This window comes from Berghia stephanieae, chromosome 3 (assembly GCF_034508935.2).
Source record: "Berghia stephanieae isolate SIO BIC M18660-M18661 chromosome 3, UCSD_Bste_1.3, whole genome shotgun sequence".
In the NCBI taxonomy this organism is placed as follows: domain Eukaryota; kingdom Metazoa; phylum Mollusca; class Gastropoda; order Nudibranchia; family Aeolidiidae; genus Berghia; species Berghia stephanieae.
Genome location: NC_088362.1, coordinates 22,667,467 through 22,681,396, shown reverse-complemented (window position 1 = coordinate 22,681,396; position 13,930 = coordinate 22,667,467). Strand labels below are relative to the sequence as shown.

The window sequence follows — 13,930 nt, the reverse complement described above, 5'->3', positions numbered from 1 at the left end:
AGCATTTGAGTGTATTCCTCTTTGTTGGATTTTGTGCTTGTGTCTGGATGAGACTTGTAGGTGATTTCAAACTAAGTACATTGGTGGTATGCTCTTGGAATCTACATCTGATCCTTATTTGTTCTCAGTTCCCCTTTGTCTTACTTTTTCTTGGGTGCTTTAATTGTAATTCTATAACTTTTTACTATCCCATTTTCTTCCTTTTTACTGACGCTGATGTAACCTAAATGTGTTGCAAGCGCCGTAAAACCCTTAAAAACAAAACAAGAATAATATATATTGTGTCATAACCTATGTGACGATTTTGCTGCAGGTGGTAAGGAGAGGGTTAATATCTTAAACTTACACTCCACTGGAGCTGAACCACACTTAGGTCTAGACTCTTAAGATGTCTTTCTCTCTTTTTTCCCCAAACATTTTCAACTTTTTTTTTTTTTTACTGCGTTATATACCCCATGATGGGCCTAGGAGATCACTTTGCTCTCTTTACACCCCTCCATGTTGCTCTCTGTCCATTGTCCAAGAATGAGATTACCAGTTTTGCCATGACCCTGACTAGGGACCCTAAAGGACTTCTTTCCAGGAAACTTTTTCTTCATAAATTAGAGAGTAAAGTTTATTCACAATATGTTAACTTGTCAGTTTTAAATGTGTTAACTAGACATCATTGTCATTATATGTTGATGTAAAACGTCAGTGAGCATTTTGATTGGAACTAGGCGCTATATAGATTCATTATATTATTATTGTTGTTGTTGTTGTTGTTATTATTTTAAACCTGAAAAAAAAGTTTTGTTAGTCTAGACCGTTTTGCCATAGAAACAATCTTTTTTTTGAACAGTGCTTTCATTCCACACCCTTTCCATTATAGTTTCAAGGGCCAAGGGGTATATTGGAACTCTAGGATAAAAATGAAGCAATTTTGAGCATGGTCAATAATTTGATGCATGGCAATAACAGTGACAAGGCTGGGGTTGAGTTATGTCCTTGAGTAAGACAATTTGGAAATAACACCTTTCTCGGTCCAGTTAGGATACGTATCTGCTATTACAGCATTGACTGATATTGTATGAGAGATTTTTGTAAGACAGATGCATTGTTTCATGACAGTATTGTGTATTGTAATAGGTAATGTGTAAATTATGTAAACGTTCTTTTTTATAATAATAAAAATAATAATGATAGTAATAATAATAATAATTATTATTATTATCATCATCGTCGTCATCTTTATTATTATAATTATTATTATTATTATTAATATTATCACTATTGTTCCTACTTTTGATAAATTTTGTACTGTTTCTCTTTTGCTTCTTTAACATTGGCTGTTCCACACGTGGGCATGTGTATATATATATGTGTGTGTGTGTGTTTGCATTTTTGCTTATGGTTAAAAGTTTGGTTTGTGTTTATGTACGCTCAAAAGTGCTATCATTCATTGTCGTTCACTGTTCATATGTTCCATGTCAATTGCTAAGAAGAATGCTTCTTAATTTTCCAGTGTAAATGTTGCTTGTCTTTCATTCCAACTGAATAATATATTTTTATACTTCCTAATAGATGGGAGCACCATTGCATCATTTTGAGATGATTTAGCATATTCCTCATTATTATTATTATTATTATTATTATTATTATTATTATTATTATTATTATTATTATTATTATTATTATTATTATTATTATTATTATTAATGTTATTATTATTATTATTATTTTATTTATCTATTTATTTTTAAAAATTTATGTCATGATTTTTTGAAAGAACTGGTAATGCATTTTGAATTGCATCTGACCAGAAGTGCAATTGAATAAATTATGAAAAGAAAAAAATTGAAACTCTTGTGTTTAATTATATCTTTTTAAATCGCGAATCGAGGGGGTCAATATTGCTGTCTTTTATCCTCCAATATTTGTTTTCCACTTTCACATTGTAAATTGGTGGGGGTTTTACTCGTGCGGTATCCTCTATCACTCTATATTTGTTTTTCACTTTTTCAGGTTGTCTGTCTTTGTTTTGGTATTCGATTACTTAATTTTGTTCTGGTCCTGACTAGATTCCTGGAATGGAAACAGTCAAATGTATAGTATCTCAGTTATTGTGGATGATATTTTTTTTTCCCTTGTAAATTATCTCTCTTTTATGTAATGTCATATTTTTTTAATGTTGAATATTATACGATTCTTTCATCTCTTTGTATTTATTAAACGAGTTATTTTTATCATGCCCATAACACAACGAACTTGTATGTGTTATTGCATGATAAAAATATATCCAGTTTAATAAATACAACTAATTGAAAGAATACATTTATTTCACCCCTCCAAGCAAGATTCTTAGATATGTCGTGACCAAATTGGATAGTATTAGTACTTATATTCACCATAATTTATATCGTTCTCTTTCTGCTTGACTGGGTGGGGTTCCTGGCCTCCCAAAGTGGGCAGGGTAGCACTTGCTGTGTCTTCTATCCCTTTATATCTTTTTTCCAATTTGCTTCTGTCTTTGTCTTGGAACGAGATTACTTGGTTTTGCCCTGGCCATGGCCGTTGTGCTTGGCTGGGATGGAAACGATCTAAATGTGTTACAAGCGCCGTAAAATCCTTAAAAACAAACAAATGTCTCTGGTTAGAATATTTCATTGAATTAGGAACAGTGAAAGAAATTTTTTTTCTGAAGGGTTGACAATATTTTTTGTGTTAATCAACTCTCTACTCTTTATTATTTTTTATAACCTTTATTTGAATAAATCCTTTTCAGTAGGAATTTTGTACTTGTTTCTGGATTGGATAGAAATGCACACAAATAGCAAAGTGTGATTGAACTCCATCTTGCTGAAAACATTAAGTTTTGTCATCGATTTATGGGAATAATATTCCGAATATCTACAAGGTAGCCAAACCAAAGGGTTTGTAGAAACTCTACTTACATTAGAGCAAAGTACAGGTAATGAAAAAGTAACATTTGAGTAGTATTCCAGTTAGTGGAATCTTGTGCTGGTGCCTGGATGAGACTTTTAGGTGATCTCAAACTAAGTGCACTGATAATGTGCTCGTGGAATCTACATCTGTTCCCTATTTGAACCATTCCCCTTTGTCTTACTTTTTCCTCAAATGCTTTTATTTGTATATCTAGAATGTTTATACTTTCCAATTTTCTTCCTTTTAACTGGCGCTGATATGACCTACTTGTGTTGCAAGTACCGTAAAACCCTTAAAAACTAACAAAAAGTAAGGGCCAACGATTTCCTCCTTACACATGGTCTTATAGTTATTTTGATGATGTCCCTCCACACTCCAATTAGGATTTACTTCTAATCAATAGCGCACGTTGTGCCGGTTTACTTTCTCATTCATCGCTGAATTACATTGAAGATCCATTTGGTTATTCGCGCATTCCCAGAACTCGATTCGCTACTAGTGTCAATTGATCAACACTGAAACCTCTCAAACAGAAAAATACGGTTTTCTAAAAACCTGGATGGTACGCGACTTCTGGGACACCCTGTAATATAATATGTTGGTCGTTGGACGCATTTTTAATTCAGTCACGTATCAGGGGACAACATTAAAATGCAAATGATTCTCTCGCAGCTCACAATAAAATTTTACGCAACTCATGCAGAAGTGATGTTGAATGGAAACATTCGAAACGCGTTCTTCATTACGATTTATTCGTTGAATCACCACACAAAGTCTTTTTGGCTTGATTCCTAAATTCTGTGCTGAGTAAACCATAGATGACGGGATCCAGGATGTTGTTGAGGAAAAACGACCTCATGAGTAACTCAAACACCAAACTCTGGGCAGATGCTGTGAAGACTGCCTTGTCATGGGTGAATAGGTAAAACATGACACCAAAATGAGGGGCATAACTCAAGAAGTAGGTCACAGAAATAGCCATCACCACAGCCAGGATACGATAACTGTTTTGGGGATTAACATTATTCATATAACTTGCATTATCATTATTAGCACGGGTTCCATTAAAAGTGCCATTTGTTGTCGTTTCAGACACAGTTGTTGAATGTGATAAGGAACGAGCGAGAGGAATAGGGGGAGGAATGTTGTTCGAGGCATTAAGGTTTTTGTTTTTTCTTGGTGCAGCCGTTGGACCTCGGTTCAAATTTTGTGTTTGAGGCCGATTTGATCTTGTTTCGGAATGGATTTGTAGCTCAGATTCGTTTCTCCAGTCTTTTATAGAATGATTAGCTCCCGTATGCTGGGGTCTTCTCGATGGCGGAGTTTCGAAAGTCTGTCTGACAATGTCCGGATTTACAGACCGCGTGAGAGCCGGTGAGGAATTTGAATCAGTTGTTGGGAACCTTTGAAAACGATTCAGATCACGTTGTGGGGCAGGACTCATCATGACGACATTTTTAGACCCTTTCATTGTGACGAATGTCTGACGTCGTTTCCAAATAATGATGACGGATTTGGTGTAAAGAAATGTATGGCATATGAACGTGATGAAGTAAAGCAATGCAAGAATGAGGTAATAGGAAATAGGGCCGCTTGTAGACATAAATTTGGACTCGACAGCACAGATTCTAGCTGTAACGTTTGCATCTGTCTCTAACTCTAACTCCCCTTCCCCGAATAGAATTACTGTGGGCAAAGCAATGCCAGAAGACATGAGAACGCTTATTGCTATGACGTACTGCGCAGATCTTGTTGAGAAGGATGCTGTGATTGGCTTGCAAATTCCCATAAATCTCACCGATGCTATTGACATGAGAATTACGGCAGCCCCAATAGCGGTGAAAGCAAGCTGGAAGCACGTGACCTTGCATAAATATGATCGTAAGTAGCCGATATCGGTGAATGTCGCGACGTCCAGAGGCATGTGGATAACACAGGCTAGCATGTCATAAATAGCCAACGTCGCCATCAGCATGTTGAAACCGCTCGACGGAAATCGAAACCTGAATATATAAAATGCCAGCGCGTTACCAAGGAAACCCACGACGCTTGTAGTGGCGATGATGATGGTGAGCGGAACAAAGACATGGTCAAGTATAACTATCAGACTTGTCATGTTGATAAGCTAGATTCATATAGATACATACACAATTTGTCAAGGTATCTTTTTGAGGTTTTTTTTTAATGTGTGAAAGAGAAGGCTGCTATTGTAAACAAAAAATGGCCTGTTCTCATTAATATTAACCGCTGGCGTCTATTTCAAGTGTTAACATCTGCTTGATTAAAAGAATATTCTTCTTTGCGGTCTACGTCATTTGAAAGATAAATAGTTCCATTCTTATCTCAAAATAAAAATAATAGAAGACGCACGGTCTACTCTGTAATCCAATACCAGGAGATACGTCAATGTGGGTTATTTCTTCAACGGTTTGTACTCGTCAAATTTTATTTGATTTTTACTGATCTATTTATTGTTACAAGGAGTCCATCTCTGGCGAATTTGTCTTTGACGTCACTGGACATGCCTGTTGAATGAAGTTGAAAAGATTTTTAATTACAAAATGGAACATGAAATTTATATCGTGGGGGTCCCGGTATTTCAGTTGGTAGAGCACTCGCTTTACACGCAAAGGGACCGTGATTGATCCCGAATGCTGTCGAGATTTTTTTTTTCGGACCACATTATGTCCACCTGCAGTGGTTGGGTAGCTGGGTCTGTAGATCTGGCGGAAAGTATTTTGCTATAGATTAGCTTCTTATGCATAGGATAGAAAGCAATTGCTATGATCCGGTTCACACTATATAAACCGAGATAAACTCCGGCTCCATGGGCCTAACATGGCTCTGGAGGACTACTTCTAATTTATATGGCGCAATTCAGATTTTCACTAGGCTCAACAAATTACGCTGTGTTTCATTATTTCCCTCGCCCTCTTGCCACAAACAGTCAATTTCCTATAAGACGGTTAATATCAACAAATAAGTCGATAAGGGTAATAATGCCTAACCCAAGGATACAACCTTGGGATCAGAGTTTGTATCATTGTCATGGTTTCGATCAATGACCACGTTCAATATTACCTAAACAGTAAGTTACAAAAACGTGCCTAACGTCCTCAATCGATCCATAACTGTTTGCGTATTTCGTCTTCAAAAGCAATAATGATCAATAATAATAATAATAATAATAATAATAATAATAATAATAATAATAATAATAATAATAATAATAATAATAATAATATTAAGAAGAAGAAGAAGAAGAAGAAGAAGAAGAAGAAGAAGAAGAAGAAGAAAAAGAAGAATTTCACGTTTTACCGGACATCATCATTATCATCATCATCATCATCATCATCATCATTATCATCGTCGTCGTCGTCATCATCATCATCATCATCATTATTATTAGACATCATCATCATCATCATCACCACCAACATCATCACATCCATCCTCCCCAAATGAGTTGTTTAAACCATGCAACTAATGAAATTTCCATTGGGTTTTGATGACATTCAGCTGCTGCTCAGCCCTTCTAATTAAACGAAGTGGTTATTTGTACTACCACTACAAATAGCGAAAACTACCGCTTTTCACTATTTGTACTCCCAGAACTCTTATGTGTTTAAAGTTGCAAACCACCGCTCCTTTACCTATTTGTAGCTACTCCCAGCACTCTTATGCGTTTAAAGTTGCATTTGTGAGCTTTCAAGGACCAGCCGACCAGCCTCCACTTTTCGCGGTCTTTCTTCGAGAAGTGTGAAGCAAAAAAAAAAAAAAAAAATAATGGCCCTCTCGGTAAACGAGACATTCTCATCTTTTCTCCAATTTGAAAACATTCGAAAATGAGAATAATGTACTTTTTATTAAAAAGTCAACAAAGAAGGTAAGTAAACTGGATACGACAATTTTTTTCCTTAATTAAGTGGCAACTCATTTCTCGTCATTCTCACTCTTAACTCTAAACTCTATCAACTAAGAAGAGTACACCACCTCAAACATTTGTCAGTTCATATCTTTGCTTTTATGAGGTCTATTTTCATTTTGAAAAGTTCAAAGTGAACAACTAAATGACGCCGATTCAGTGGTGTATTTGGTTTATCTTCATGTGAATAAATATTTTATTATTGACTTTTCCAAAATTCCAATAGGTCATTCATTTGTAATTTGTATGTCGTGATCTATTTTTCCTTGATTTCAGCTGTCTCAGCCCTAAACTATACTTTTCTTTCTCAATAAATAATTCATTTTCTGTTTGCAATGTATTACAGAGATGTTGATTTACCACATGTAAAAATTTCAAAGTTGTATCTGAAGCTGTTTCTGAATTATACGTGATTATCCATTGGGATGCTGTTGGTCACATTTTTTCCTATATAGAGATTTTCCACCACATAAACGGTCATAACTTTTTAACCAGTTGAGACAGAGCGATAATTTTTCACTCTAGTTAATGTTTCACTCCCCTTTATTTTTCTACGCTAAATTAATTCCCATAGCCACTATTTTGAAAAATTCTTGCAAGTGCCTACTAAGAGGGTTGAACTTGAACCTGAACATGCTCCTTCTTCTTCTTCTACTAATAACTACAACTAGATAGGTACTACTCCTCTCCTGAATGATCGGAACCGTTTAAGAAGCTAAATTACGGGTTCCACCGGCGCAGCTCTCTAGACTTCCAGTCCCACAGTGCCCAGTATGGGCGGGAGACCTTAAGCCCGATGTTCCTCGAGCCTCGAGGTAGTTTCACTTTATAATTGTTTTAGTTTTAGCTTTTGAACTGTGGATCTTTTGTCAAACGTTTTATTTTAATTTTTCAAATTTAGTAGCACTATAAAGGCCTGCGTTAGGTATCGCTCTGCTGTACTGTAACTGTAAGAGCGTAAGAATAACATGGTAAAAGTACCGTAAAAGTATGCTGATGAAAATGATATTGACAATGAAATTATGAGAAGAACAATAGAACTTATAAACAAATCAATAAAGAAGCTTTAAAAAATGAAATTTAAAAGAAGTAAGAAAAGACTGCCTCAAGAAGTGAAAAAATTGTCCCTGTTGTTGAGATGTGAAGTGGACATAATCGTGTCTGTTAAGAATTAGAAGAAATGAAAGATGCCACTTTTTATTTTAAATGTAGAAAAAAGTAAAATTACTCCGCTCAGCATTGCTGCTGGTGTGATGTCTAGTGTTAGTTAGGTGTCACTATATTAGAGTGATATCTTGTTACTTCATATTTTCATTTTAAAACCTGTAGAACAACTTGATTGATTTGTAAATTTCCTTATATGACCATTGTTTTAGTTTTCCGCAGCCATTATAATTCAATTTGAAATATTGAAAGGTACTGGAGAGGAGTCTTAGCGGGGTTTTTTTTTGTCTGTTAGTTTTAGTTATAGGTCATAGTGCAGGTCCAAGTGTTGGAAATGTACAAGGTTTTATTTTTTATTTTAAGGTTAGTTGAAGGAATACTTTCCTTAGCTCAAGGAACGTGCAGAAGACCTCCCATATATTACTACTTAATACTACTTCCCAAGTACTAGTGCTAGACGACTTCTTCCGCCACCTCACTCCTAAACGGACTGACACCACAGGCAACTGATATTATTCTCTCTCTCTCTCTCTCTCTCTCTCTCTGAGTGTGTATCTGTCTGTCTGTTTCTGCCCATCTCCCCTCTTTTACTAATTAGTTTGTAGGTGTTTGGCAAATTCTCAAGAACAGCCAAGATATATGCGGCTGTGTGGCACTCTCTTCCGGATTGGAAGGTCCTGGGGTCGAGCCTCGCCAAGGACTCACATTCTCTCACTGTACTCATGTGTATGATTTCCTATCCCCTAAGAGCGTTGTCTGTCAGAAGAAAAACATCGCCTAACGTTCTACTTGTTACGTGTTGCTGCTAGTCATGGATCCTTTGTAAAGTGCTTTGAGCATGTTTGGTGGATATTGCGGCTTATGAAAGCTCAATTCTTTTTTTAATATTTAAAAAAGATGCAGGATGATGACGGGCATGCGCTACTTTATGATGTAGTATAAACCATTCCTAATATATGATTTTGCTAAATAGGCCTACACTCAAATTTTACGAGTGTATCTGGTGGCAAATATTAGACACTCGTTGCCACTGTGATTTTGATGAAACTTGGCTTATACACAGATACATGAATTTTCCTAATACGGCTTCAAACATGCGATCTGAACTTCAATTTATAATGAAGTAATTTTTCTCAAATGACAGCTTGATTGAATGTGACAAGATCCTTTTACTTAATACAATTCAATTTAGTGTAGTCTGTAGTTTGCCTAATACTAATATTAGAATGCACAGAATTTGAATTTTTATTGACTTTAAATATTGAAAACAACATGCCTTTGGCTTTCCATTTGTGCCATTCAGCTTTTGACCTAGTCCCTGATTTGAGTACCACGTCACAAATTTAAGTTCTTCGAGAAAACTCTCGACTTACTTTCTTATTCTTCTAACGTACTGAACTGTAACACCTTTGTCTCAGTTGGAGAAAATATTGCAATTTTTAAACTTAATATTTAGGTATTTATGTTAAGATCTTTTATATTATTCTGTGTTTTTCAGCTTCCATCATATCACCCTGAGGAAAGTTGGCTAATTTATGACTTTTGTGTCTATGAATGCAAGCAGGGCAAAAAGCAATTGACTTCAAGCAAAGGAGTTCGCCCTAACCAGAGGTAGGAGGTTGTTTTTGGACGGGGGCAGGAGGTGTTTTTTTACTTTTACATATTTAAAAAAAATGAAAATATTATATGCACAAGGTTATAATATTTCAGAATAACTCGGAAGTAAATTATCACCATCAGCTTTTCTATCTTGATTGCCAAGACAATTTTAATAAAGCAATCAAACTGATTCTGAATTTTAAAACATCCAGAGGAAGAGGCAATGTGTGCCTATCTGCAGCTCATTTACAGTCTTCAGTGGGCGGGCTGCACGATGTAATGCAGCAAGACAATAGTTCAACTATTACCAGAACAGTTTTAAAAAGTGAAAGACTTGATTTGTTCATTAATTGTATCTGATTGCGCTGGATTAGTATTATTATTGAATGTCTTATTAAGATTTATTTTCAATTGCTCTATAATCTGCATGTTGAAGTCCTTCACAATTGAGTTATGCAAGTGACAACGCTATTAATATTTTATCATACTATGTTGTGGATAATTTTATTATTTTGTAATAAAAAGTTTTTCTTACCATGCAGGACTCTGAAATTAATACTGGCTTCTGAGGGTTACAGGGGCTAATCACCACCATGAAAATCACCCATGTGATAAATTGGTAAGACTCATTCATTTTATACTTATTTTCCATCGATATTTTGTCCCTGCAGTTTTTCGCTGCCGAAAATTTTACACTTGACAGCAATTAATCGCAAATTCTATTTTAGTTGCAATTAGACTCAATTTTTTTTATAAATATGTATTATTTTTTCTTTTCTTGTTACTTTATATTTTCAGTACTTAATTGTCCCTCCCCCCTCCCACTATTGAGTGTAATATATAGTAATAGATTAGTTAGGTAAATGCACTGTTGACACCAGGACCAAATGTTTAAAGGACAACAGCCATTCCAACTCATATTTTATTACGATACATTCAAGGTGGCGCACTGAGATGGAGAGATGATGACCAGCTTGTGACAAAATTGACTGTTCCAGAATTTGTATTTTTTTTTATTAAAAAAAAAATTTCTTGGAAGGGTTCTGGGCAGAGAGTTCACATTTTTCTATCCCTTATATTTGGTTTCCCTTTCCATGTTGCTCCCTGTCTTTGTTATGGATTAAGATTGCTCATTTTTTTCCTGGTCCTTGCGGGGGTCTTTAGTTGGGAGGCAGACAGTCAAATACAGTACCTTTCTTCTTGAGATGATTTTTTATACTGTAAATCATCTCTCTGTTATGTACTGTTATCGTTATAGGTTTTGAATATTATTGCATTATGTAAATGTTTTAGCAGGATCCTTTGCTTGTGTCTCGGTGAGACTTTGAGGTAATGTCAAAATTGGTACATCTTTGAGGTGCTCGTGAAATCTACTGTTCCCTATTTATTGAATCAGTCACCATATCATCATCCTTTTTATAGTGTTGCAAGCGCTATTAAGTCCTGTAAGACAATATAAGCAGATCTAGGAGGTGGTATTTTTTTGGGTCTTTTTTTTTTTTGTCTTTGTTTTTTTTTTGTTCCAGATAAGGAATTTTAAGATTTGATGGTTGTCCATAGACTTTTCAAAATAAAATTTGACTTTGACTATGAGTACGGTGCAGTTATAAGTGCTTGATTTCTGAGGAATAATTATAAATAGTGACCACTCTATTGCGTTTTTGTATGCCATGAAAATGTTACAAAGACAATGAAGCGACGTTTTTTGGGAATTCTGCAGTCATTCATTTAACCCTTGAATTTGATGAGCGCCTGTTGCAGTTTAGTTCATTCAAATATTTTAGAGTGACAAACACAACTCGTGCATTATGGGTTTATATGCAGATTTTTGTCTTTAAATTGTCAATCAAAAATAAAATGCTTTTTTTTTTGTTTTGTTAGCTGGCAGGTCTGAATTGAATGCTATTGCATACAATTTTGTACTTTTAATCTCTTTTCTTTTTACATTTAGCCATCCTCACTTTATCCGGAGAATCGCCTGCCCCTTGTGAATGAGACAGTGAAGGCTATGGCTAAAACAAAGGTGTCCACAACCCAACTTAGGCAATACATTCAATCAAGCCAAGGATAAAATGTATTGCCTAAAGATGTCGAAGATTTGCAGCGGAGATTGTTCAAGACTGATATTGACAGGACGGACGGTGAGACGGTACAGGAATTACTGAGAGAGATAGAGGAGGAAGGAGGTGTAACAAAGTTCAGTGTGAATGAGGATGGTGGTTTTGAGTATTTGTTTTAAGTAACGGGAAGAATGAGGCGTGATTTGAGTGTTTTTTGTGATGTGTTTGTTATGGATGCAACATACAAAGTAAATCGATATTTGTATCCACTTGTGAATGTTATGTGCATAGATGATGAGGGTCATGGCGGGCGAAAGACTGGAAATCCATGACCAACCTGAAACTGACATTGTACCAGTATGACGTGTGACAAATACACAGGAAGGACGGTATCGAATTGTATCTTCAGTGACAAACAGGATCAATAGCTTGTTTCAAGTTATGGGAGAACATCAGTTTCTGCAAAGAATCTCCCAGTTGGAACAGTTTTTGACTCTTGTCTCTGAAGGTAAAGACTTTGACATTGTTGACATGACTGACTTGATACAGACAAATCCCCATTCTAACCCTCTTTCTGACTTTTCAGAGATACCAGACATTGTAAATGCACATACTGGCCAGAGTCCACAGACATAAATACACACTCTGCCCTGACAGAGCCCACAGAAGTTATGGACACACAGACTGACCAGACAGAGACCACAGACGTTATGGACACACAGACTGACCAGACAGGGACTCCAGATAACAGAGACATGCGACCATAAAGATGCCCTTGACACGACAGAGACAGTTAGACTGCGAAATTTTTCAAATGTGACTCTACACAGGAAATTTCATACAGAATTCCCTTAATACCTTTAATCATTGTCCATTTGTAAAATTTATTTTCATGTAATAAACCACCAAAAAAGTAAATTTTTAACGTGGGTGGGGGCTGTCACGTTACTGTAGAATGAGCTTAAGTCTCAATGGGATATTAGCTTTAGGCAACCACGAGTTGGTATTTTTCAAACCCGTTGCTATGCTATCTTGTGATGACAACGTCTCTCAGTCGCCAAACGTCACTAGCTATCCTTCACATAATGCAGGGTTGATTGTGTGAAGTATGTTTGGGGCCGGAAGATAGCAAGGTATAGTGCAGGCTACTGTATTGTGTCAGTCCGTGAACGGGTGACCAATTCATAGTACAGAGAAGGCAAATCTGTTACTATATGTCCCAATAAAAATATAACACAGAGAAGGCCGAAACTGTGTTATACAGGCCGGTACAGAATAAAACAAATATAACACAGGAGACCAAACACTGTGTTGTAGATTATCAAAATTTCAAAAGCTGGTCGGTCAATGACGAAATAAAAAGGGACATTATAAGTCGTAATATCACATCTCAATAAAAGAGTGTGATAGTAAAAAGGTGCCCGTTAACAATTGAGTCGGTCAAGTCTCTATCCAGATTCAAAAGGATAGTGCAAAGTCCTGTATGTAAAACAAATTTGAGAAGCATGGTTGTTCTCAATACTTGTTGGGTCGTGATCGGTATAGAGTGAAGTAGTGTTCATGCTACACATCTTCGCGAAAAATCAGAGCAATGCTGTGTCAAGATTACAGAGGAGCAAGAAGACAAGATTTGTTTGTGTGTCTTTATATGTTACGGAATAGGTACATTTTCGTTGTCAAAACTTTCATTTTTATTTTGACATTTTCTTGATCTTTTAAAATAAAAATTATAATTTAATTTAATCAACAGACTTGTTTAATAATTTAAAGATATACTTTTGTGGGGACCTTTTGTAAAATCATTAGTCCGATTGTAGTTGTAAATTTCTTTATATTCTAATGTCATAAAATCAGTGACACCACTGAATCCCTACCAGCGCTTTTACTCACTGAGTCCCTACCACCAGCGCTTTTACTGAGTCCCTACCACCAGCGCTATTACTCACCCAGTCCCTACCACCAGCGCTTTTACTCATTGAGTCATAGAGCTTTTACTCACCGAGTCCCTACCACCAGTGCTATTACTCACCGAGTACCTACCACCAGCGCTTTTACTCACTGAGTCATAGAGCTTTTACTCACTGAGTCCCTACCACCAGCGCTTTTACTCTTCGAGTCCCTACCACCAGTGCTATTACCGAGTCATAGAGCTTTTACTCACTGAGTCCCTACCACCAGCGCTGTAACTCACTGAGTCCCTACCACCAGCGCTTTTACTCACTGAGTCCCTACCACCAGCGCTTTTACTCACCGAGTC

At 36.2% G+C, this 13,930-nt stretch overlaps 1 protein-coding gene and 1 long non-coding RNA gene across 5 annotated transcripts; one reads left to right on the top strand and one right to left on the bottom strand.

Annotated features, from left to right (window-relative positions):
• Nucleotides 1-3,535: 3,535 nt before the first annotated feature.
• Nucleotides 3,536-5,132, bottom strand: LOC144967363 (uncharacterized). Its single transcript, XM_078904486.1, has one exon. It carries the CDS (start codon nucleotides 5,039-5,041, stop codon nucleotides 3,668-3,670), a length of 1,374 nt encoding a protein of 457 aa, XP_078760612.1. The 5' UTR covers nucleotides 5,042-5,132; the 3' UTR covers nucleotides 3,536-3,667.
• Nucleotides 5,133-6,657: 1,525 nt separating this feature from the next.
• LOC144967367 (uncharacterized) lies at nucleotides 6,658-13,416 on the top strand. 4 transcript variants are annotated; one of them, XR_013644367.1, is made up of 4 exons: nucleotides 6,658-6,811; nucleotides 9,513-9,625; nucleotides 10,156-10,232; nucleotides 11,565-13,416. It is a non-coding gene; the product is annotated as an uncharacterized LOC144967367 (long non-coding RNA). The 4 variants fall into 4 exon arrangements; XR_013644366.1 differs by lacking the exon at nucleotides 6,658-6,811 and adding an exon at nucleotides 7,924-8,112; XR_013644369.1 differs by lacking the exon at nucleotides 6,658-6,811 and adding an exon at nucleotides 8,140-8,266.
• Nucleotides 13,417-13,930: the final 514 nt, after the last annotated feature.